Genomic DNA, 26,795 nt, shown 5'->3' with positions numbered 1-26,795 from the left:
CTGACACTTCAGTGCTGTACAGACGTAAGACTCACTGTTCAAAATTCTGAAAAAAAACTTCACTTAACAAAAGTAGATTATTTGAAATTTTGAATTTAAATCACTTAAAGTTTCCAATTGAAAATTTTTAAACTATACATTTAAATCATTAAGCTTAACGAACAACTTCAGATGCAGTTAAAGAATCCTATGTCCATTAGAATTACTGCCAAACTCTTTGGAAGTTCGGTGTTGTCAGGCCTTTCAGACGATTTTTTAAAGAAAGGCTCAAAACCCTTTTAATATGAGCGATCAAAAACAACCTCATTTTTTTAAAATAGCTTTAGCAGAGAGAATTTTTATCGTTGACTGTGTCAACAACCAAATAAATGATCAATTAATTGTTCAGAAAGGTCTAAGTCCCCCACCTGTGTGATATACAAAGCATTTTAAATAGTTTTAGGTGTTGCTGCTTCAAATGGTGAAAAATGTTCGCCCATCTATTTTGTATCCGCAAACTGCCTCGGTTTATTGGATCAGTCAAATTTCAAGAAACGTTATTAAGATGTTGTTTTTGCTAATTGACTGTTGATTAGTCTCGTTATATTCATCAGATTATATGTAGCGATAGTAATTACATGTTGTTATCTATATAACATTTAATACGTTATTTACATATCCATTTAAAGTGGGTCTGTTACTAATTATGATAAATCAGTTTAAAGTGGGTCTATTAATAATTATGATAAATCAGAGATATTGAGTAAACTTTAATCGTTACTTTAGCAATGTGTTTCGAGTACGTGAACACTCGCATTTGCCCACAATCCTTTACATTACAGATAAACTGTATATTTGTGGACAGTAATTTAAAATATATTTATATCTTATGTAATATGAAACTTTCTTCGGATTGCATATCACTTTTTGTTTCTTTGTCGCATAAAAGGAGAATCTCTGAATGTTAAGACAATCCACTACATAAGAAAAGCAACAGATTAAAAAATTGCGACCAATATATAGTCCACCTTGCTCTCAAAGAATAAAGTTATCTTAACAAGTTCTATAGTTTCAATATCGCCTTGCCTTTTGTCCACCAAATGTACTAAGTTGGAACGCATCCTCATACAATATTTTTCTAAAGTCAGAGAAAATTCCAAAAATACGGTGATTTTTAAAACTGTCTGTTAATATATGATATATAAACAGGCATTTTTAAAATCACGACATTTTCTGAATTTGATTAGTTTATATATATATATTAGTACACACACACACACACACACACACACACACACACACACACACACACACACACACACACACACACACACACACACACACACACACACACACACACACACACACACACACACACACACACACACACACACACACACACACACACAGATATATATGATATATATATATATATATATATATATATATATATATATATATATATATATATATATATACATTCTGGATTTAACTAATTTAATGCAGCGCAGTATAAGTAGAGAGAATCATAATACAAACTAAGTAATTAGCTCGGTTTAACTTTATTTAAAGATTCACGCAAAAGCTGTCTTTAGATGTTATTTGATAATATACATATTTTTAATTTCCTCTTATTTGGAAATAGTTTTGCGTTTTGATTGGTCAAGACTGAGCAGTGAACGCCTCAGGGAAGAAAAAGCATGAGCCCTGTGATTGGGATTAGTAAAATTATTTTCGAACAGATGTCCTGAGTAAACAAAAGGTTCACGCAGATGAAGAAGTTAAAGACTCATGAAGATGAAAAAGTTATATGCCCCAATGTCGCACACGCACAAGATCTTTAAACAGTCCTTCCTCAATCAATATTACCTAATACGTCAGAGTCATCAAAGTTAACAACTTTATCAAATTTATGATTAGATTAAGATTTTCCTAAAGGTATTGCTAGCATTAATCTATATGTTCTAGCCTTGAGTCCATAATCGCTTTAATGTTGACTTCTACTTGGAATAAGTTATTGCAAATTGAATTTCTAGCCTTAAGTTCTTAGTTCTTAACATGTGTCAATACTCGTTTTAAACTTCAAATTTCTGATTAGATTAAGATTCTCTAAAGGGTATTTCCAGCCTTACTCTCTTAGTTTTAACCTAGTTTCAACAATCGTTTTAATATTGACATTTTATATCGGATTAAGTTCTTGCTTAGTATGATTCTAGCCTGATTCTCTTAGTTCTAGCGTAGTGTCAATATTCGTTTTAATACTGACTTATCTGTGTGTTTCTAGCCTGATTCTCTAAGTTCTAGCGTAGTGTTAATATTCGTTATTTTATATAGAAAGTTTCTGCTCGGATTATTTTCTATATTATCCCGACACACGGATAAGGACAAATAACAATATTAAAAGGTACGTGGCGTCTAACCACTTGGGCACTTTGTAGAAGAGGAAGTTTAATTAGTGGTTTCAATGTTATACTGAGTGCGGTCCCTTGGGGCTGGAATGAATTATTATTTTTATTTCAGGAAACGAATTTCCAATGAATTAGCATTTTTAGATCTATTAGCTATTTTTTTCAAAGTAATTTGAACCAGATTTTTTGCGTTTTTTAATATTCTTTGAAATTTCATATGCAAACTATTTCAATCAATCCTAGTGCATGTCAACAGTGTGCATCAAAACCTTCTCATTATAGAGTTAAATAAAAATTGATGAAAGAAAAGAAATGTTATCGCTAGAACAAAAAAAGCTTGCAAAAGATTGTTAAAGATTATTTATGCATTTGTTTTATATGGTGTTTGCATATGTTTGTTCGTACAAGTTGTTTAGTCTCGTTTTGTAAGGAAGTTAGCTATGAGCACTTTCGAGCTAGCTGGATAATATTGCTCCCATTTGGCAGTCGATTTACAATCCTTGGCATCCGCCAATTATTTGTGACTGCCACATTAGAACCAGGGGTCCTTTAGCACAAATTGTGAAGCGGATGGTGTGGTAATATTATAGATCACATATATTCTGGATCCAATTGGTCCAGGCCCATCAGCTCATCGGAACTCGCAATGATGTCCGCTATATTTCAAAGCCCTAGAGCCACCTGGGTGTGAACTTTAGAGAGGTCACAGTGCCTCACCTGTGTGATATATAAGGCATTCTAAATTGTTGCTAGGTGTTGCTGCTTCAAATGGTGAAAAATGTTCACCCATCTATTTTGTATCCGCAAATCGCCTCTGTTGTATAGGATCAGTAAAATTTCAAAAAACGTTGCTAAGTTGTTGTTTTTGCTAATTGACTGTTGATTAGTCTCGACATATTCATCAGAATATATGCAACGATAGGAATTACATGTTGTTATTTATGTAACATTTAATACGTTATTTACATATCTTATACTTTCAAGTTTAAAGTGGGTCTATTATTAATTATAATAAAATCAGAGATATTTAGTAACCCTTAATCGTTACTTAACAATGGGTTTCGAGTACGTGAACACTCGCGTTTGCCCACAATCCTTTACATTACAGATAAACTGTATATTTGTGGACAGTAATTTAAAATATATTTATATCTTATGTAATATGAAACTTTCTTCGGATTGCATATCACTTTTTGTTTCTTTGTCGCATAAAAGGAGAATCTCTGAATGTTAAGACAATCCACTACGTCAGAAAAACAATAGATTAAAAAACTTAGATCAATTTATAGCCCAGCTAGCTCTCTAAGAATAAAGCTATCTTAACCAGATCGATAGTTTCAATATCGCCTTGCCTTTTGTCTACCAAATGAACTAAGTTGGAACGCATCTTCAAACAGCATTGCTCTAAAGTGAGAGAAAATCAGGGAGTCAAATCCTAAAAATACCGTCATTTTTAAAACTATCTGTTTACATATGATACTACTGTGATCAAAAAGTAAGGTGAATTTTTTTATAAAATGAAAAATCTTTATTTATTCTTCCAAATCTGTATCGTCCCCCTCAAAATAATCCCCCCCCCCCCGGCCCCAATGCACTTTTGCCAACGTTTTTTCCAGTCTTCGAAGCATGCCGAAAAGTCCTCGGTAGGGATAGCCTTCAATGCGCATGCCGATTCACGTTGGATCTCTTCAATGGACTCAAAACGATTTCCCCGGAGTGGTCTCTTGAGCTTTGGGAACAGCCTGAAGTCACACGGTGCTAAGTCGGGCGAATACGGTGGTTGTGGAGCAACATGGGTAGAGTTTTTGGCGAAAAACTCACGAAGAACCAGTGCTGTGTGCGAAGGCGCATTATCGTGGTGCAAAATCCAAGAGTTATTGGCCCATAATTCCGGTCTCTTTTTGCGAATAACTTCACGCAAACGTCGCATAACGCTTAAATAATATTCCTTGTTGACAGTTTGGCCAGTTGGAAGGAATTCGTAGTGCACGACACCACAATAATCAAAGAAAACACGCAACATGACCTTGATTTTTGAGCGACTTTGACGTGGTTGCTTCGGTCTCGGCTCGCCTTTTTCACGGTATTCACTCGATTGGTCGGTTGTTTCAGGGTCGTATGCGTAGACCCAAGTCTCATCGCCAGTAATAATTTGTTTGTAGACGTCTTGATAGTCAGAAAGAATTGCTTCACATGTTTTAACGCGACGCTCTTTTTCAAAGAAATTGAGAAATTTCGGCACCAAACGTGATTTGAGTCTTCTGAGGCCCAAATGATCCTTCAAAATCGCTTGCACTGACCCAAATGATATTCCAACCATGTCAACAAGGTCTCGAATGGTTAACCGACGATTTGCAAGCACCAATTCTTTGATTTTGTTGATGTGGCGATCATCAATCGAAGTCGATGGTCGTCCGGAGCGTTCCAAGTCATCAACACGTTCTCGGCCTTCTTTGAAGTCTTTGTATCACTTGTAAACAGTTTTTTGAGACATAGTCTCTTCACCGAAGGCCTTTTGCAACATTCGATACGTCTCAGCAGCAGAAATATCATTCCGCAAACAAAATTTAATAGCACTTCTTTGCTCAACAAAATTAGACATCGTGAAAATAGCCGAATGCACTTTTGGTACTTTAGAAACAAGCGTAAACAAAAAAAAATAATTATGAGTTTGACATGTAATTTGGCGCAAATGTTAATGACATTCCTACCAACTTAAAAATAAAAAAGATTGGACGATTCGAATAAGGCGGGAAGTTTAAATTAAAAATTCACCTTACTTTTTGATCACAGTAGTGTATAAACAGACATTTTTAAAATCACTACATTTTCTGGATTTGATTAATTTATATATATATATATATATATATATATATATATATATATATATATATATATATATATATATATATATATATATATATATATATATATATATATATATATATATATATATATATATATATATATATATATATATATATATATATATATATATATAACATTATTTAAAGTTTCACGCAACAGCTATCTTTAGATGTTATATACTACATTTGGAATGCTGTTGTACGTTTCCAAGCCGAGAAAAGCCATTTCATAACTTTTTCCTTTGTCGAAAACGATTTGAAAATTGCATTTGTTAGCAACAACATTGAGTAATATACATGCAACACAAAAAAATAAAATTACCCAATTCTTCTTTATTTTTTTGATCTGTAGAAATTGATTCCTGTTTAAAATAAAATAAAATAAAGGTTTGTTATTATATCAATCATCTATCAACATGATCTCACATTGACCAATCAAAACAAACTTTAAATAAACCAAGCAAACTTTCGCTTGAATTAAGCTAAATATAACAATTTTGACGTCATTAACTTGTAATAAACAACTAAATATAAAAAAACTACTAAAAACTACTAACTAAATAATAGGAAAATTTATATAATTCTGGATCCAGGTTTTTGTAAAAACTACACCTTAAAACAGTCTAACTTCAATTAGAATGGTGTGGGTTAGAAAAATAATTAACAACTATACGAGTGCTCGCTAACGTCATCATTTACTAAACCATTATTTATAATGATAGAAGATTTTGTACCTGGGCATATTGATGATATTTTAAAAGAAATACCTTTCCCATAACTTTTAACAAAAGCCAACGCAAGCAGTATATTTTGAGAAAATCAAGAGCGTTTTAATGTCAATTAAATAAATTTGGAGCGTTTCAATGATCAATAAATCAGAATTAAAGAGGTTTACATGCAAATTTCACATTTATTTGCACGAAGGATAATGTAATACTATACAAAAAAAACTTGCACTTAATCATTCTTTCTCCATTTTTAATATTTTAACATCTTTTATACAAACATAAAACTGCCCATTAAAATAGTATTTCATTAAGATTTTATAGATCTCATCTTTAATTGAAAGTATTCACTAAAAATTTTTTCTAACACATATCTATATCAAATAGTTTGGCCGCTGATAGATTTTTCAGAGCCCAAAGTTCTCTAATTCTTTAAACTTTTATAAGTCAAACTGCAGATTTATCATAGTTTTATTATATTTGCGTTTGTAACTTTTATATAGCTTAATTCAAGTAAAATGGAATCCTTTATTGACTGGACTAACAAAAAGAACATTGCACATACAAACAATAAAAGTGATTATTACAAATTAAGAAGAGCAAATAGTAAAACAAATCATAAATATTAGGTGAAATAACGCATACCGATAAATTTCCATTTTGGTTTTGATAACAATCTTCCGTTTCTTTAATTATCGTTAAAATGCGCTCACAGTGCGTCAGAAACGTTTCTTTATGTTTTTGAACGTCTTGACGCATTATCTTTAAATCTTCTATAGAAGCCAATGATAACAAGTGAAATAGTAATAGCGTAGTCTAAAAGAAAGCAACTTTAACAATCAGAATTTTGAGCCTTTAAGATCGAAAAACTGCTACAAACCAATGCTTAAAAAAATTTTATAGATTTATTTATTTCTTAATTTTCAAATAATATCCAATGGATTTTTTTTTTTAATTTTCAAATACAGTAAACAGGATGAACTAGGTAAATTGGGATATAGTAATCTACTTTTGATGATAACTAAGAATAGTGTTCAAAGAAGAAGGTTTTTAAGGTTTTTGCAACATCCAGTTTTATATAAAATGTAAGATTACTATTGTTAACTAAGATAAACCTATTAAATTACATTAAAAACTTGTGAACTAATTCAATGTAACTTTTAATTTGTTGAAAGATGTCCTTCTCATTTGCCGATTTTAGCTATGATATAAAAAAAATGACTTTTTGTGTTGTTTCTAAAGAATATACTTGATATGCCCATCAAAAATCATCAAAAATGGTTTAGGAGTATCTTTCAGCAATAGGGGTCAGACTTTCATTAAAAATACGTTTCTAATCAGCCATTGCAGCCATTATTCTTCATACAGTGTAAACTTCTTTTGGAACACTATTCATCCACTTCTTATCTAAGTGTTCTCTGGTATACAAAATGAAAGGAAAAACTTGTTATGAAGCAGAAATTATTGTATACAACTTTCTTTTCCTGGAGCACCGACATAATTTTTAAAAAAGCCTCTAAAACATAGAAATAGCTGAATTTATAGTACTTTTGTAAACTATAAGTTCAAATAATCTGTTACTAAAGTATGTTAAGTTGTTTTTCTATATCACAGTTCACTTAATTCATTCCTACCTTGAACTGCAAACTATCTTTATGTCTAAACTCTGTGAAATCTGTAAGATCTTCTGACTTTTCAAGCCCTACAAGTACTTCTCTCCAAACATGTAAAAACAACTTCTCATCTCCATATTGACTACGCAAAGAAGATGATGCAAGTGCACAAGCAGCACTTATGCGTACCTGAAAGAGAAAGCTTTCAAATAGAAAGAAAAATATCAGAAACTTTCCAAAAGAATGCATAACAAATCCATGACACCATAAAGAATATTTGTTGAGTAGTTTACTTTAAAGTTTTTGCATTCACGCAATTCTTCTAAGAGAGCTTTGAACAGAGTTATCTAAGCAAAAAAAACCAGAGCAACTATAAAGTCTTGACAGTAAATTCTGAAAAGTAAGTAATAAAATGCAGAAAAAATTTTATTGGTACCATTGTTATTATCAAATCCTTTCATGGTGATTCATCAAAATCAATTAAGAAAGATTAGCAAATAAAACATTTACTTACATTCCAATCAGAAAAACCAATAGGGAAGTCTTTATTTTCAAACATATACCTACAAGCATAACAAGCATTCCACCGGGTCTAAAAGGAAAAAGATAATGTTGGTTGCAAAAAAAAATGGAAAAATTAAAGTTCTCTTATGTTATTACAAAAAATTAAAATATCTGCTACTATATGTGCTGTTGTCTTCTTTAAATTGCAATGTGTTTATACTTTTTTTTGTACAGCTTTGTTAGTTTGTCTAAAGCTGTGTGATTTGGAATTTGCACAAAAGCTACTGATAAAATAGTCAAACAGTGGTTTAAAAAAAAAAAAAACTCTGCAAACAGAGTAGGATGCTTTGGATAAACAGTTCACAAAGTGTTAAGGCCAGCATAACAGTAAAAAATGGTAAGTTCTCATATTAGTTGGATTTCTTACTAGTTAGATAATTTTTTTATTGAAATAAATAACAAAAAGCATGTTAAAATACTTTGCAAATGAGCAGAAGAAAAAGTGAAGTATGAGCATAGTCTTATGGCTGATCTTCAAATCGTGCTTACTGTTAGTTGGATTTAACAAAAACATTTTGTAACAAAAAATTTTATGAACTTATCACTAAGCTGAATACAGCATTAAAATATTAAAATGCAACGTTTAATTTACAGAAGGATATTTATGGTATCTTATCTAATGATGAATGTTTATCTTAGGTTTTTAATTGTTTTCCATTTGCGTATTAGCGAGATATACAATTTGAATCCAAGTTATTGATTAGTTTTACTAGCTATGATTTAACAAAGTAGCTTTTATAGTTGAATTTTTCACTTTTGTTTGCATATTTTTAAACTATTGCTAATATTCAGTTTAGTGAAAATTACTTAATGGTGAGCTATTGAGAGGGAGGACATCACATATGTTGTTGTGTATCATCATATATGTATATGTTGAAATGAATATTCTACATACACATACTTAATGCCCTTCCACTCCTTCCCTAAACTTTTAAGGAATGGAGAATGCACAAGCTTAAATTTTTTAGGATGACAAACTTCATCTATCAAATAAAGGAAGGAGGATGGGGAGAAAAGAAGGGGTTTCTTGAAAACCCCCTTCTCTCTCTATCCTACATCCTTTATTTGACAGATTCACCAGTACAAATTAAGGATGGTGACGTTTTTAGAGAGAGAAGAGTAGTTATTGATATAAATATGTATAAAGTTTGAACATAGGGTTAATAAGATGAATCACCCTCAAGCATTTCTTAGTCTACTGGTAAGATTCCACAAATTAGTTGATTTTTAGAGAACATTACTAGTTGTAATAATAAATCTACTATTATTCTCTATAATCTACTATTATTACATATGATAGTTGTAATAATAAAAACTACTAGAAAACAAAACTTAAAAATAAAATATGTAAATGTGTGGCTGTATCATAATAGATTAGGTCAATAAAAACTATTTTCATAGGTGCAGAGAGTATATCATGTAATAATTTTAAATTAATAAAAATTACTTTCATAGGTGCAGAGAGTATATTTTTAGTAAGTGCTTCTACGGCGCTGTTTAAATTTTTCAAAAAACTCTCTTTATCTATAAAATGAAAAATAGATTTTTTTTTAAAATTCTTTCATCAGAAAAAATTTGAAGAACTTTGGATCTCAAAATATAACTAAACACACAAAAAATAAATATCTTACCATAGACCTTTTGCGGTAATGCATTTAGTATGTTACCTAATGCACGTACACCATTGCAACTAACCTTAAATATTGTAAATTTTACAAACACAATTACTATGCAATAATTTTATAACATATATACTAAAATAAACAACTTGAAAGCATGAACTAATGGCTTAGTTAAACACAATACTATAATTTAATCAAAAAGTAAAACGTGTTACTTTTTCATTATCCAAAGAAGCTTGAGTAGAACATTTAAGTATGTCTTGTATTAAACTATCAGGGAATTCTCTCAGTAAGTAACTGAAAACAAATTGTATTAAAAGAGCTATTTTTAATTTTACTTAGAGCTAAGAAAATATTAATATATTTTCTCATAAATAGTGAAGCTTGTAAAATGTGCACCCAAAAAATATATTTCCCAAAATTTACTGTTATAGAGCTGTTACAAAGTCATAATGAATATCTTATAAGTATAGTTAATTTCTAAGGATTTCTCTTTACTAATGTTCTATGGTAAAAGTTAAACAAAAGGATTTCTTAATGGAACTGATCTGAATAACTGAACAGAAATCTTAAAAAAAACACTTAAAAACTTATAGCAGCTCAAGTACCATTTTAAAATAAAATTAAAAAACAGAATTTAAAAATTAGTACTCAATCTACTAACTTATTTTTTGAAATAAAGTCACAGAGGTTTGCCAGTGACCATGCAGCTTTTAGACGTACATTAACAGATGGATTATCCAGCTGTAGAAGGACAACTCGACTAACATCCATGACAAACCAAACATCCTGAACAAAAAAGTTAAAATTTATTTTGTTCAATTCTTAGAGAAAACAAGATTTCTTTGAATACAACTGTATCCTAATAAGAGCTATATAGAATTTAAAATTTAAAAATACTAAACTGACTTAATTTAATTATTAAAAAATCTAAACAGTTAAGAAAGAAATTGGAAAATACTTTGTGTATGCAAAAAATCGCCAGTATATATTCTTTAACAATTAACCCATCAATTAAAAAACCTTTTTGAAAATTCAAATTCAAAGTGAAAATTTTCACCTCTTTCATGGATTCATAGTCTATGATAACACCTAGACCTCGTACAGCTGCAGCCTAAAAGATGAACAGGTAACAATGTATTTACTTAAAAAAAAGAAGAGTTATATTTAACCTCATTTAAGTATACTCTATGTAAAATGATTTTACTGCATTTAAATTTTTATTAAAAAATAACTAACTTTTATTTCATTGTAAAAAATCTTTACATTAGAAATAAAGATATATTCGAACACATTAAAGAATTTTTAAGTCATTTCCTATTCAAAAAAAAAAAAAAGTTCCAACCAGCTTACAACAATAACAGGTTCCTCACTGTTTGCAAGTCCAATTAAGACAGTTTTAATAAAAATCTGCTCAGGATTCTAAATAAAAACTCTGCAACATTTTATAAAAGTTTCTTGGTTTTACTAAAAAATTTTACCAAATGGATTTGAATGGTAAAATAAGTTGCAATATTGCCACAGTATTTTTAAGAACTTCAAAAGTAAAACAAAAATTTTCAAAAATAAATAAAAATTCCATAAAACTATTTAAATGATCAGCCCATATTTTTGAAAGGGTTTTACTACTTGATGATTAAAAAAAAGAAATTATTAAACTCACCTTGAGTGCGCAAAATATATCAGATCCTACATTTGAAAGCCAATCACAAACAGCAGCCTGGCCTTTAACAGGCTTTACAGGTTTTACATGAAGATATTGTGGTATTGGACCTGTAAGCATGCTTTTCCAGTAAGATACACACTAAAACAAAGAAATAATTTGAGTCATCTAAAAAATTCATAGGTTAAAGCAAATGAATGTTAAATAATACATTGTATAAAACTTAAAATTCAGTTGATTATCTTTTAAGTCAAAACTTTAAGAGCTTTTCAGTTTATAAATTCTAGGGAAAGATTAGGTGTACCTCAGTGCTGTCATGAGATTTTTCAAAGAGTTTTAAGTAATACTTTGAAAATTCTTCTAATATCTAAAAACAAAGCTTGATTTAAATTATATTAATAAAAATACTTAAAAGAAAAGTTATTAAAAAAAAAAAGCAAAGTAATAAAATGACTCACTTTAATTGAATGCAGACTTATAAGTACATCAGTAGAAAAAAGAAACATGTTTACATTCAAGTCTACAATAATTTTGCACTGATGTCTAAATGAAGAATATCAAAAGAAATCATTTATTATCATTTTAACAAGAACAGTTGAAATTTTTTTATGTAATAATAGCAAGTCAGAAAAGAATACAGGTCAATATTTAAAGTGAGTTGTGTTAAATTTGAGCTTGCTGAACCAAAACAGCTCTAAAATCAGATATGAGTGAATAAATTACCAGTTTACAATTATAAAGTAATGCTGTATCAATATTTTCAAAAGAATTAGTAGTATTTACATGGTTATTGTTATAATTACACAAAACCAATATGCTATTGAAACCTTTTGCTTTTTTTTTAGCATGTTTTAAAAATAACTGAAGAGCACATAAGTTTTTATACAACGCATACTTTTTTAAAAGCTGTGGATGACATCTCAATATTACAGTTAACAACTGTATGCATTCAGCAGCCAGACGTAGTTCACGGACAGCATCTATAATTGCCAAACAGTAAAATATAAATTCTAAATCCATTTAATAAGAGTTAAAAACTAAATAAATCTAAAGTATATTTACCTTTTGAAGCAGCTAAAAGAATTTGTAAGCAAAATATAACCAACCAAGAAGACTCTTCTTTTATTTCAAGACTATTTGAATTTCTGGTCATTTGAAGTTTTTGAGGTAAAGCACTTTGCTGAAGAATCTCTAAAACATGCTCATTTGTGGGCTGAACTGATATGCATGCTGCAATACATGTCAGAGTTGTTTGACAAAGGTTGCAATCTGAAATTGTTTAACAAAAATGTCTTCATTATAAAACTTTGTGAATAAAGGTATCTTTTTAACTTTTAAATACAATTTTTAATTTTTTAATAACAGAGTATATTCTTTTTGTTCTTTCTTATATTTAAAATGACACCATGTCAAAATTTTAAACTATGGATTATCTTAAAGAAAACGATTTTTTTAAAAGCAAAATACCTGAAGATTGAAGTAAGATATGAACAGCAGTTATAACGTTTGGAAGGTAGTCAATACCTAACTTTTTGTAAGGCGCATTCAAAATGAGAAGTGTTAAACACTAAACAAAAAAATATTTTGATTTAAACAATTAAATCTTTTTCATTAAGCAAAACTATTGACAAAATATACTAAAACTAATTTGAAATGGCAAGCAATTTTGAAATGAAATCAATCTAAATATAACTTCACTTTAAATCATCACCTTGACAATTTTATCTTTCCCTGCATCTGTTTTCTCTTGTTCTAACACAGTTAGAAGAGTTTCATGCAGCAAGTGAAGTGACTGACTCAACTTTACAGAAAAAGATGTAAAGGGGTAAGATGCAGCTCTAAACAAAAATGATGAGTTTTATTAACAAAATACTTAAGTAAAACGATCAGCAAATGATTAATACACTAAAGCGTTAAATATTTAGGTATGAAAGTTTTTTTAAGAATTTAAAAAATTTATATTTCTAAATGAGTAGTTTGAATGAAGTGATGCTTTTTTTATCCAAAAAAAAAAAAAAAAAAAAAAGAAAGAATAAAGCACTGTTTAAAAAAGAAAACAAATACAGAATAAAAACTTTGATTGAGAAGCATGGCATTGTAAATACTGGTTTAAAACCTTGCATTACTAACTGCAGATTCTAAAAAGCCTCTAGATCCATCAATCAACTCCATAAGTGCTAGAAGAACGGATGCTCGTACCTTGAGTTTTAAATAAATACCAAAAAATGTTATTATATCTTTGAGTTATAAATGTTACATGTAACAAAAAACTGAGAAAATGATAATAATGTAGCAATATCATATACACTAATACTAAAAAAGAAAATTAGCCATTGGCCCACAGCCATGCATTAAATAAAATTTGTTAGTTAATAAAATAAGGTTTATACAAAATATGACTTTAATGAGTGATAAAGAGTACAAGCTGATCTGTGAAGTACTGGGGGCAATGACCTAGACAACTGTCAAATAAAACTTTACAGTTGCTTAGATTTTTTCTGCTGCTTTAACTTTAAAGACTAGATTAAGATTTTGGGGTCAGTTTTTGGCTATCAAAATAAGTTTTTATTCTATAGGTGGGTCCACTCTGAACAAATTTTCACAAAAATTAAATAAAAAGTGCGACCTTCTTAAAATTTCAAATGCAGATTATGATTACTCTCTAATGTGAGAATGTAAATCCTAAAGCTAATTTGAATTTTAAAAATGTTTCCTTTTCATTATCCAAAACAGCTATGCTGTATGCAAATACTATTGTTATAATAAGTTTGATAATTTCAGAATAAATGTTCTACTGTTATTTTTATGCACATAGTTTTATTATTGAAGCAAAAATCTTTGAAAATAAAAGTAAATAAAAAAAATAGCCGAAAATTGAATAGAAGTAATAAAAATAAGCCTATTGTTGAACTTGCTGTGACTGGCACCATGCCCAAACATGTTGCCAAGATGATAAACAAGCCTTTGAGTACAGTCTAGACTATGATTAAATATTTTCAAATGACTTCTGATGTTAAGAGGAAGCCTGGCAGTGGTTTGAAGAGGACAGCTTGAACTCCTTAGTTAATCAAGGCAGTCAAGAGTTGAGTTTCTCAGAACTCAGTACGGTCAATCAGGAAAATGACTAAAAAGTAAAGTCAATTAGGAAAATGGCCTCTGGATGAAGAGACCAACAACCATACTCTTCTCAGATGAAAAATTGTTTACTGTTGATTCAGTCTCAAACAGCAGAACTAATAGTTTGATTAGTCATCAACCAGTCCAGGCATTTCCAGGGCATGTAAAGTATACATTCAGGATCAAACATTCAGCTTCATTTATGTTTGGCCTGATTTCTTTTAATAGTTTCAAAATTGCTTTGGTCTTCATCAAATCTGGTCTAAAAGTTAACACCAATCAGAATACTTGAATCCTGGAGAGTCATGTCAAACTTTAGATTAATGCCCACTACTTTCAAGGTAACAATCTTGTGTTCCAACAGGATGGAGCTCCTCCACATACATCTCAGAAGACCCAGGAGTGGCTCCAAGAGAAACTGCCAAACACTGGTCAAAACAGCTATTGCTTCCTGGATCACCAGCATTGTTACCTCTTGATTATTCAATCTGAGTGAGTGAAAACTCAAGGGCTTGTCAACTTACCCACAACTTCTATGCCCTGAAGGCTGCTATCAAGAAGGAATGGGACAAGATGCCTAAGGACTATGTTCAGACAACCTTTCCAGGTTCAGGAGTTAACTTGAAGCTGTGGGAGGACATAGTGAATAAAGATTTTTTATTAAATAAATTCCATGTTCAGGAGTTGACTTGATGCTGAGGGGGGACATACTGAATAAACATTTTTTATTAAATAAATTTTTTTGTTTGGCTTTAAGTTTTCATATTACATTAATTTTTGTCAAAAAATGAATTTTTTACAAAATTTGTGGTTGAATACAGTAAATAATCATATATACATATGAAGTCATAAATTATTCACATGTCTGCATATTAAACTAATAGCATAGACAATACAGATATAAGATAAGTAATCATGTTTGTTTTTGTTTTTTAGTTTAAAATAAATAACTCAAAGTACTTTTTAGTTTAAAATAAACAACTCAAAGTACGCTCTCCACTTTGTGGAGAGCGTACTTTGCTTACTTTCAGATTAATGATTTTGTGAAGAGGGCATACATAACTTTCAGATTAAAATTTGAAATTAGGATAAGTGAAAAAACTTGACAGAAAATTTGAATTCAGCAATCAGCTTAGTGCACCATTCAGGTTAAATGACTCTGTTACCACTAATGACTTATAATATTATAAATTATAATGTAAGCCCTAAAATCAAGCATCAAAAGTTTGTAATCTTTGTCTTCGCGAAAAATTTCATATACTATTATATAAAGGAGAAAACTTACTTAATAAAAGATATGAAATAATATCAGTGCCGACATGCAAAGAAATTTTTACTATCCTTATTCGACACCGGGGACTAAAAACCTTTGACGTTTTTTTATTTTGTTTCATTTTAGTAATGGCAGATCTCGTTCTACCGTAATTGTAATTTTAGTTTGTAATTTTTAAATGGTTTTTAAGTAACAAAATACACAATGGCTGATGATTGCCAAAAGGCATGAAACTCAGAGTTCCATAAAAAGTTGTTTTTATTCATTTTATATAAATAAACATATATATATATATATATATATATATATATATATATATATATATATATATATATATATATATATATATATATATATATATATATATATATATAGATATAGATATAGATATATATATATATATATATATATATATATATATATATATATATATATATATATACATATATATATATATATAGCCATATTATACATAGCCAGCACATGTAAGGCTTTTGACTTATATAGATTTAGACTTATTAAATGAAAGTGTAGAGTTATTAGCTTGTGGGCTTAAAAACAAAAGTTAATAAACTAATACTTTTTTAAAATAGAGAAAAAGATCTGTTGACTTTCTTTGCAACTCACAATGATTATGCCCATTGTTGTGATATGGCAGGACTTTTGAATAAAATGGGCATCAAACAATATGAACAAAATGAATGGCAGTTGTTTACAGATAGTTCAAAGAAGAGCCTAAAATGTGTGTTGCTAATGCTTGAAACTTATATAGTGTAACTCCTATTGACCACTTTGTCTCTTAAAAAAACTAACAAAAGGCTAAAAAGCCTTTCATTAGTTTTCTTAAGAAATTTTTTAATTTGTTTATTCAATTTTTCCTATTATATAAACCAGCTTAAAATGACATAAACCTTTTTTAACCTGCCAGTGATAAATAATTGAAAACTAAAATAATATATATTTTAACCTACCAGAGATAATCATGTCTTAATAACTCTCAGATTTATTTAGAGCTTTACTTTTATTATCTGTTGTTATCAGAATATTTTATAAACATTTAATAAATTCAAAAAAAAACACACATACAAGATTAAAATTTCTAAACTAAATCAAAACAAAAAATACTTTTTGTTGATTCCCCATTGCAAGAGAATAAAGAATGGATGGGTGTGATGTAGATATTATATCTGGTACAAGTGTGAGCCAGCACGAAAATTTTGAACGTCTGTCACAACACTAAGAAGATAAACTTCAAGGAAACCACTATTATCTTTTATTATATAAACAAAGGTCTGCATTCCCAAATCGTAAGGGTCATAAACATAAAACAATTTAATTCCGGATTTTTCTAAAATTAAACTGCCTTGTTTAAATCTTGAATTAGATTTACAGACATATTGATACCTTCAAAATTTATAGAACTTCATTTTAAGATTTATACAACTTTTTAGATTATATATAACTTATACTTCTTGTTACTGTTAGTTTTCAGACAAAAAATACAGGTCAAGAAGTTAAAACAATTTAACACTTGAAACCAATTTTCAAAAACTGTTCTTTAAAAAAACTTTAATTAAAAAGTAATTGCAATTTGATGGGCTTGTCATGTTACAGAATACTTCTTGAAATATCTCAATATATATATAATATTATATTATATGCTCTTATCTTAGAGTAGATTTTGCAAAAAACCCATAATCTTTGGGATGCAGACCTTAATAACTAAACTGTTATTAAAAAAATAAAGTGCCATAATTGGTTGTTCAAACACTCACTCTAAGAATATTTTGAATAATATAGGCAGCATGAACTTGAATCTTTATCATAACTAAGCTAAAAGAATGAAAAGTAGAAAATTATTTAGAAAATGTAAAAAGATTTTAAAACCAATGAAAATATCATTAGAAATCTCATTCATACTTCATCTATGTGATAAAATTTCAATTTAATAGTTGCTTAAATGTTTTAGTAAGGAAAATATGAATTTACATTTCTATTCAAAAAAAACTACTACATAACTAATGCAAAAAACTTACTAAATGCAGCTGTTAAAAGCACATTCAAATCAAATCAAGCACATACCTAAGTGTTTCTTTTTGTGCGCACTCTGAATCAGAATAATCTGATTCAGAACTAGATAAAACAACAGGCTGGCGCCAATTCTTATGAATTGATACTCCAAAACAATCATCTGTAGCACTTTCAAACTCTTCCTCTATATTTACTTGGGTGGTTTTTCTTTTTTTTTTCCTTAGCTTTTTAGCATGAACTTTCTTTGTCATTGGAGATTTTTCTTTTCGCTTTGTAGGATATATCTTTTCGACCAAAGTAATGTCATCTAAAATGTTTTCAAACCTATAAAAACTTTGTTGAATTTTTACTTTTTTTAACAATAAAACTAAAGAGGAAAAAAACCTAAATTTCTTGTTGGTAATATCCTTAACATTTTTTCAACAACTACATTATAATCTGGTGCTCCATACGATAAGAAGATCTAGAAAAAAAAAAAAAAAAAAAAAAAAATTCCATAATATAACTGCAGGATGCATGTGATGCCTATACATAACATCTTAATGATAAAAAGCTCATGTTACAAATCAGCATAATTATGATAACCTAATTGCAAAAAGGTTGCTTAACAAAACTCGATCATTTAACAAAAAAACTAAATAACTTCATTGAGTTGAAGCTGAAGAATGAAGATGCTAAATATAAAATGTTTATGTGATTTTGCTTCATTAATCAGTTCAACAGAACTGTGAAAAAAATTTTAACAACTTTTACTGCCTATATCTACATAATAAAAAATTTGTTTGAAATAGTTATTGCTTCAAAAAAAAATATTTACCAACAATTACCTTTATCAAAGAAACTGCAAACTCGGCCTCGACAATGCCATCATTGACAGTGATGCTTTCCAAAATATTTTGCAATGATTTCAATGCAACAATTATGATCTAGATTTTCAATAACTAATCTTAAAAAATCTAAAGTAAAAAATCTTTAAGCCTCCAATTGAAGGTATATAAAAATATCTTCAGTGGTTGATTTACTAGAATAAGCAACATTAACATATTTCACTAAAAACAACACCTTTGTTAGATTAATCCCTTTAATTTGAAAAAAGTTTAAAAAAAAACTCAACTGAAAGATATTCTAAAATATAAAACAGGTATGAAATGAGATTAAAGATAATAAAACGCAGATAAAAAAAATATTAATAACTTAACAAATGACAGAAGAGTAAAAAAAATTTAAAGTGTTTTTAAAGAAAGCTTTAACTTATAAATTAGTTAAATTTACTACATTTTATAGTAAATTACTATCTTACACAAAACAACTTATACACCATATACAAACTGGTGTGTAAGCTGTTGTGATTTGTAATGTAGTCAAAAAGAGTAGTTTAATGGTTTAAAAACAATATATCAGTCATAAGAAGACATTTAATGCTTTAAGTCCTTAAGAGATATTTTAAAAACTAATATAGTTTCATAAACTTTACAAGCAAGGATAAGAAATATTTGTGACATAAGGTTTTTACAAATTTATTTTGCAATTAAAGCCTTTGAAATACTCCTCAGTACTATTTTTAGCACCAAAAAAATCTTTAACTGGTTTTATAAGAACTTCTTTTTGGATATTCATTTCATGCATTTTTTAACCAATCACTAATTTTTGATTGCTTGATTGGTATGCTATAAAATCCAGTATGTACATTTTTACCGGAGCTTATTTTGAATGGATTATTGAAGCAAACATCAAATAGTTAAACAATATTGATAAGACATAATTGTACTACTGCTATATAAATATAATCATCTATTTACAAATGTTTTAGAGACTGACACTTGTTTTTATAATAAAAGATAGAAATACAATCAGTTTTCTGGCGATTTCTGGGAAATTTTAGTTTTGCTATGTAGTAATAACTCAATGTGGTACAAGAATCTTGAACACCAAGAACATCTATCAGAAAAACTATAAATGATTTTATTATAGCAGATTTTTTCTTTTAATCAAATAGTTTGTTGTTAATGCCATTTTTTTCAAAGTTTTTCAATATAAGTCAAACAATTTTTTTAAATTGACATCCACTCCCATGGTTTCCATGATTAGATTTCATTGATTATAGCATCATGTTGAATGTCTCCTTCAGGTTTCTCCAACCCTGAACAAACTTTTCATTAACTTGAAGTTCTCTTTCAACTGCTGACCTATTATATTCTTTTATAATGTTTTCAAGGAGCTGCCCAAATCTAGCATAAAAGATATGGAGTTAGAAAGTCAGAAGAAATTTTATTAAGAAGATTCTCTAATCCACACCGCTCCTGCACCCTTCCTGCACTTTACACCACCATAATGCTATATAAATTTAAAATATATATCTTTTCAATTTAAGTAAGTTTAAGAGAAAACAGTGTCTGCATAAATAAATTAAATTTAACTTACATGGCTTATGTTTTTGAATTCCTTATATTTTATTGAGAAAATATTCCATAGAATAAAATAGCTTGTTTGTTGAATTACTATCTATTAGACGATAGGGCACATTGCCAGTAAAAACCCAAAAACGCTTTTTCATTGTGCAGCAGTTGGTTAGATTTTGTACCCCATTTAACATTCACTGAAAAATGTTGGAGAGATTTTTGAAGTAGATATTTACATCTTTGTTTAACTACCAACATTGAACTCATAGTAGAGCAACCATTAGTCTCTTGAATAGACACAATAACACTTCAGGGAACAGAATACTCCTGGAATTTTTGCTCATTTTCCTTTTTCTAATCTGATAGTTTTTCAAAAGTGCAGATCCAGCAGTAAAAATAAGCTTGTAACATAACCAATTCACTTGTAATAACCCATTAATGACTTTTTTTTATTCTTGGTATTAATAAATTATTCTTGGGTAGACATAAAATATTTCCAGATTGAAATGCAAATGTTTTTTAATTCTAATATCTGATAATAACAGCATTTTTTTTAAAGAAGTCTAATTGAAAGATATTTTGGATTAAATAGATTTTCTATTCCAAGTACAGACTTCCAAATGATATTCATATTTTATTATAATTTTAAGTTTAGTTTATTTTTTAAATTTAACTAAAAAATATTCATATTTTATTATAATTTTAAGTTTTTAGTTTATTTTTTAAATTTAACTAAAAAATTTTGTATAAACAGAACTCGCTTTTTTGATCTAATGTAAGCAGCTTAAAGTTTTGACTAACATAACAGCACATTTGGTATGCAACAACGCAATACAGATATCATATATAAATAAGTAAAAATCACATGTAACGTGTAATTAGGAAACTCTCTTACATACCTTCAGATGATCAAGGTCATCCAGTTTATCTATTAACAAAAGTCGAAGATAGTCCAAAACTTTGGCATAACAAAGGCGCATATAAGTCTTATCAATTACTTCACCATCATTTGCTCTGTGAAATAAAAATAAGACACATGGAAAAATTAAAAATAAGTCATATAGAAAAAAACTAAAAATAGACAAAAAAAACTTTTAAAAGTATGTTTTGTTAAGATAACGCACCTATAGACATACAATTTACAGAAAAAAATATAATCTCAGTAAAATTTCTGAACATTCTAATTTAAAATTTCTGTATTTAAGACATACTGCTAGATTAAAAATCTCAGAGGTTGTAGATCATAAAAAAATATATTAGAAATTCACTCAATTAGCATTATACTTGGTTATGGTAACAGCATTTCAAAGAATTTAAGATTACTCAACTATGACTTAAAAAATACTCTAAAATATCAAAAGCTTAGGAAGTTTTATCTTAAAACTACAGCAATTAGATTTGGAAATAAAATATTCAACTTCTTTCACTTGTTTTCTGATTAAAATTCTTTTAATTACAGTCATAGTCACAGCTACCTTTGTAACTAAAAGAGTTTTTAATGGTAACTGAAACTCACTATTATTTAATTTTTTTAATATTTTACAGGGTAACACAAAAAAAACAGTCATTAACTTTGTTTATGCCCAAATTAACTTGTTTTTTTTTAATTTTTTAAAGTTAAATTGTCCTTGTTTTAATCTATATTTATCTATACATTTTTTTTTACAATCATATTGTAGATGTCAAATTAACATTCTGAAATTTGGCTTTACACAGGCTCAAAAATTGTAATTGTGACATTATACAATTGCTCAGTATCAACCTGGCAGCTGTCCCTTGAACAATCAAAAATTTGGTCATGATGGCTGCCACCCATCAAAAGCAAAGTGTGAGAATTCCCATGAATCATGAAGGAATTAAGAGTCTCAGTGAGAAAAATAACTTGAGACTGGAAATATCTCTAAATGGCTAGCTCTCTGTGTCAAAGCTGGAGGGGACCACTTTGAAACAAGCCATACATAATATTACTATTAGATCATATTTTTTATTTTTTTGTTGTTAATTTTCTGATTTTCAGCGAAATAAAGTTTGTATTATAAAATAGCTTGATGATTGTTTTTTTATATTACCCCTGTAATGAATAAATTTTTATACAATCTAAATAAATTATAATTAAAAAGATTATTATAAAAATTTATTCATTACATTCATTATTATCATTCAGGCTTTTGATTAGTAATAATGAATTATTTAAATAAATCATTATTACTAATCAAAATTTTGTTTCTGTAATATTTTTGTTATCAAGTAATTATTTTACAGTCTGTAACTCATCAGTTACAAACAAAATATAATTTTTTAAGTGCTTACAGCTTTAACAATACCTTATGCACATGTTTCCAAGGCACTGCATTGAATAACTTTTTACAATGTCATCTTTTTGTGATAAATAAAACCATATCACACCTTCATCACTAAGTAATTGAATAATACTTTCCTTAGAGAGAGAAAAATATACCATTATTAAGGGATAAAAAATTGTGATGCATGGATCTTTTTTTTTTACTTTGTTTACACTTCATATTGAAATTCAACTTATGAAAATAATAAAGGAAACAAAGGAGAGAGAAAAAAAAAATCTATGCACATATTTATACTTCTAACATATAAATACAATAAAAATAGACAAATTTTAGATTATTAAACCAGCATACCTCACTTAACTGGGACCCATTTCCAGCTAGTGCTGCAGCTAGAGCTTTAATGAACTCTAATACAAGAGCTGATTTACTGTTTGACATTGATTGGCATAAGAAAGATACCAAATTATTTATGCATTCATAGTCTATAGAACTCTAAATACATTAAAAATTGTATATATTTAGTATCATGAAGCAAATAACTTTACCATGACTAAATAATAGACTAAGCAAAAATTTGATGCAAAAAAAATAGTTCTTAACTATTTTGGTGATGAAATTATCAACAAATATAACATAATATACCAATATAACATAAAAGCAGTACAGTCGAAATTTATAAAAAATCTTTTTTTATAACATAAATTTAGATTTATAGTTTTATTGTTATGCAACACAATGTAAAAATATATTGTTTTACAAAAATGAGTTATATTTACCTTGATAAGTGGAAGATAAATATTAATGACTTGAGCAAATTTGCTTCTGAGCAAAATTGTTGCATTTTGCAGGATTTTACAGCCATGGGTAATAAAAGCTACCATTTCCTAAATTTACATATATATATATATGTGTGTGTGTGTGTGTGTGTGTTTGTGTGTGTGTGTGTTTGTGTGTGTGTGTGTGTGTGTGTGTGTGTGTGTGTGTGTGTGTGTGTGTGTGTGTGTGTGTGTGTGTGTGTGTGTGTGTGTGTGTGTAGGTGTGTATTAAAAAAAAAACTTGTTTTTCATCTCACCCTAATATAAATGTATATATATATATATATATATATATATATATATATATATATATATATATATATATATATATATATATATATATATATATATATATATAAGGGTAGGGTGAAAAATAAACTTATTTGGTATTACACTTTGTGATGGGTCCTAAAAGTTGTCTTTTTCACCAAAAAAACAAGCCCTTAAAATTTCATGGTGATTGAGCCAGATTTAATGGTCCCAGCTTTATTTTTTTAGAAAAAACATGCCTTACTTTTTTTTATTTTCTTTAGTTTTCTTAATTTTTGCATGGATATTAACATTCCACGCTTTCTATGATGTGTGAAGACAGAAACTTTAGTAATATTTTTAACAGCTCTTTATTTTCCTTGGCTATGATAAGGAAAGTCTAGAATAGTTGTTGATATTAATGGATCACCTAATACATTTGCGAAGATCAAAAAGGGAGGGTGTAACTTCAATACCCCAGTTTATCAAAGACATTGCTATCAGCTAGAAAATTTATTTTGTTGGGACAACCAAATCATCTGATTGTTTGTTAGTTTAAAGAAGCCCTCTTTCTAGCAGCAATTATAATTTCAGCTGCTTACTTTCTAATTTGCTGTTTGTGAATGGGTGGCAAAAGTGTTAATTTTTTAGAAGAGCAGATTGAGCCTTTTCTTTAACATCTTTTATTTTTGCAATGCACTGTAAAACAAAAATTTTGTGAACCCTTAAAGCACAGCCAATTCTTTTTAATTTCAAAATTGAAAATTCTGTTGGCATATAAACTTCTCTATTATATTATATTTTATCACCATAGAAAGTGGTAGCTGATTATACACTAACTTTATTTTTAACATGATGTACTTCTTTGGACTTCCTGTAAAGGCAAGTTAGTAACCTTTTGGTTTCCTTTTTGTTTATATTACAAATTATCAAATTCCTAAATCCTTTTTGATCAATCCAAAAAAACCCATTCTAATAATAGAACTTTGATATTTTATTGACTTTATTTAGAATCTCTGTTTTTGTTATCAAAACACATTTGCAAGACCATATATCAAACATTTCCTCAAAAGACTGCAAAGAACCTCTGTATGCAGCTAACATTCTATTTTCATTCAAATAATCTAGAAGGGTAATTTTTTAAGTTTACATATATATATATATATATATATATATATATATATATATATATATATATATATATATATATATATATATATATATATATATATATATATATACTAAAGTTTAAAATATTGTATTTAAGAATGATAAAAACCGAAATTTTTAAATCAATGAAGGCTTTTTTATTGTAATCAAAATTTGAAAATAAAAAGTAATCAGTTAACAAATGGACTTTATTTGAGTGAAAAAATAAACTGTTCACTGAGTTTATTAAAAACTTATACTTTACTATCTGTGTTATGATTTGATGTCTTGAAACTATGACATTGAGAGATAATGTCATCAAGAATTGTATTTGCATCAGCATAGATTTTCTCAAAGGATGGAATAGGCAAACGCTGGAACCGAAGCATAGCAGATTCTGTTGAAGTCATCTTAATAGCTAAATAAATTCAATCTTGAACCTATAAACATATGTAAATATGCATTACACAGGCAGCAAAAAAAAAGTTTTCAATGGTTTTAAACAAAGTCTCCCTACATTTTGTAATAAAATATAAATTACTGTTAAAATTATTCAAATTAATTAGTCTTACTACTACACTAAAACAAAGTTAAAAACTCACTTATCAGTATGAGTATAGTATGGTTGTTTGCTATATTTTCAATTAATTATTTGATAAACTTTTTGAAGGGTAGAGTAGTTTACAGAAACAAATGATCTCTCTAAGCATTTTTTTCATAAACTTCTCTATAATTCCTAAAAAAAAAAAATACAAAAAAGAACTGATCTTGTTTTCAATAGAGCAGACTTATAGTAACAGAATTTGTGTAAATTCTTATTTTTGAGCTAATTGAACAGCTAAGGAAAAAAAACAATTTTTACATAAAAAAGATTCAACTAGAAGTAACAAAATTTGAATGATGAGAAAAATGCAAACTATTATTCAACATTAAATTAGCCTCTTCAAGTATCTTTAAAAAGGCTAGGACATTTCTTGATTTGAATTCAGAAAGTTCAAGAATGGTGGTACTCAAATTAGGAAAATAATTATGGATGACTTAGTTTATTAGCTTTAATGAATGGTATGGAGCTAGTTGCATGGTCAGCCTTTATAATGAATATGAATAAAATTCTCAAAACCAAAAAAAGAACATTGTGTATATTAAATATTCTGCTATTTTTTTTAAAAATAGTATTTCTAAGAACTTAATAAAAAATCTAATTAAATGTTAGCATAATTAATAGCACTTTAAAAGACTCTAAACAAGTTTTTTTTAGCGTCAAGTGAAACACTGATGGACTAATACCTGTTTATTTGAACCTCTATGTTTCCTGGGTAAAGTTAACAACTTGCTGAAACTTAAAATTAACCAAGATTTAAAATTAACAGTGTTCATAATTTACTTAATGATCTTTACAACTAGATAAATTATTAAACTATAATTTAGATTGTTAATATAGGATGATAATGTTAATTCATGATGCAAAATTTTTATATTAGAATTGGTTTATTTTGAATAAACCTGTACAATATGAAAAGCGTATTTTCAAATGGAAGATAAGTCCACTTTTACCGAAATTGAGTTTTGCTTACTTTCGGATTCTAAAGTGTTAATGGCACAAGTTTAACTATGTTAACATGGACAGAAAGATACAAATTCACTTTATTTTTAGTATTAAATTCATCAAGTTCATTCAGTAGGGCATAATTCCCCGAACAACAAAAACACAAGTTAACGCTTGCGCAGTAGCTACTTCCTTAACAAATTGAAGCTATAATTTGTTTCTTAAAAATTTGTTTCTTAAAAATAAATTGATTCATAAACGAAAATGTTTTCTTGTACTTAAACCCCTGAACAATGTCGGAAATTTTCGAAAATTTGCAAAACAGAAGAGAAAAAGCGCCACAGGTATTCATCTCTAAAAAAATACCAGTTATAGCAGGTGCAACAAAAAAAGATGTATAGCAGGGGGATTTTGGCAACCTGGATATTGTTGGTGAGCTAAGTTATATTACACTTTTTGTTGTTTAAGATTA

The 26,795-nt window shown here is 28.4% G+C and overlaps 1 protein-coding gene across 4 annotated transcripts; it reads right to left on the bottom strand.

Annotated features, from left to right (window-relative positions):
• Nucleotides 1-3,507: 3,507 nt before the first annotated feature.
• On the bottom strand, nt 3,508-25,513 carry LOC145183898 (HEAT repeat-containing protein 6-like). Of its 4 annotated transcripts, none has more exons than XM_090092277.1 (31): nt 25,380-25,513; nt 25,038-25,217; nt 23,341-23,448; nt 22,916-23,056; nt 22,586-22,698; nt 21,161-21,275; nt 18,690-18,788; nt 18,247-18,325; nt 17,914-18,169; nt 17,607-17,664; nt 16,957-17,067; nt 13,558-13,640; nt 13,153-13,279; nt 12,909-13,008; nt 12,504-12,710; nt 12,337-12,421; nt 11,900-11,984; nt 11,746-11,808; nt 11,442-11,582; nt 11,132-11,200; nt 10,839-10,892; nt 10,443-10,567; nt 9,994-10,075; nt 9,788-9,851; nt 9,604-9,680; nt 8,107-8,184; nt 7,886-7,939; nt 7,614-7,781; nt 6,625-6,795; nt 5,577-5,616; nt 3,508-3,791 (listed from the first exon to the last, which is right to left on the bottom strand). In XM_090092277.1, the coding sequence occupies exons 2-31, from the start codon at nt 25,185-25,187 to the stop codon at nt 3,682-3,684; spliced, it is 3,213 nt and encodes a 1,070-aa protein (XP_089948403.1). In that variant the 5' UTR covers nt 25,188-25,217; nt 25,380-25,513; the 3' UTR covers nt 3,508-3,681. The 4 variants fall into 4 exon arrangements, 3 of the variants coding, with proteins under 3 accessions (XP_089948403.1, XP_089948405.1, XP_089948406.1); XM_090092279.1 differs by having other exon boundaries at nt 25,038-25,195; XR_016453924.1 differs by lacking the exon at nt 9,604-9,680.
• Nucleotides 25,514-26,795: the final 1,282 nt, after the last annotated feature.

Source organism: Hydra viridissima, unplaced genomic scaffold (genome assembly GCF_058129835.1).
Source record: "Hydra viridissima isolate aposymbiotic clone 2 unplaced genomic scaffold, HvirCarnegie_v1 scaffold_7, whole genome shotgun sequence".
NCBI lineage: Eukaryota > Metazoa > Cnidaria > Hydrozoa > Anthoathecata > Hydridae > Hydra > Hydra viridissima.
This window is presented reverse-complemented; position numbering and strand designations above follow the sequence as displayed.

Excerpts from the sequence above, each read along its gene's own strand:
- LOC145183898 (XM_090092277.1), bottom strand. The coding sequence starts at position 25,187 with ATGACTTCAACAGAATCTGCTATGCTTCGGTTCCAGCGTTTGCCTATT. Across the intron at positions 23,057-23,340 it reads TTTATCTTCCACTTATCAAG|AGTTCTATAGACTATGAATG; the intron begins GTAAATATAACT and ends TAATGTATTTAG. Across the intron at positions 3,792-5,576 it reads AAAAAATAAAGAAGAATTGG|AGCAATGCTGTTTGAAGATG; the intron begins GTAATTTTATTT and ends CTCTCACTTTAG.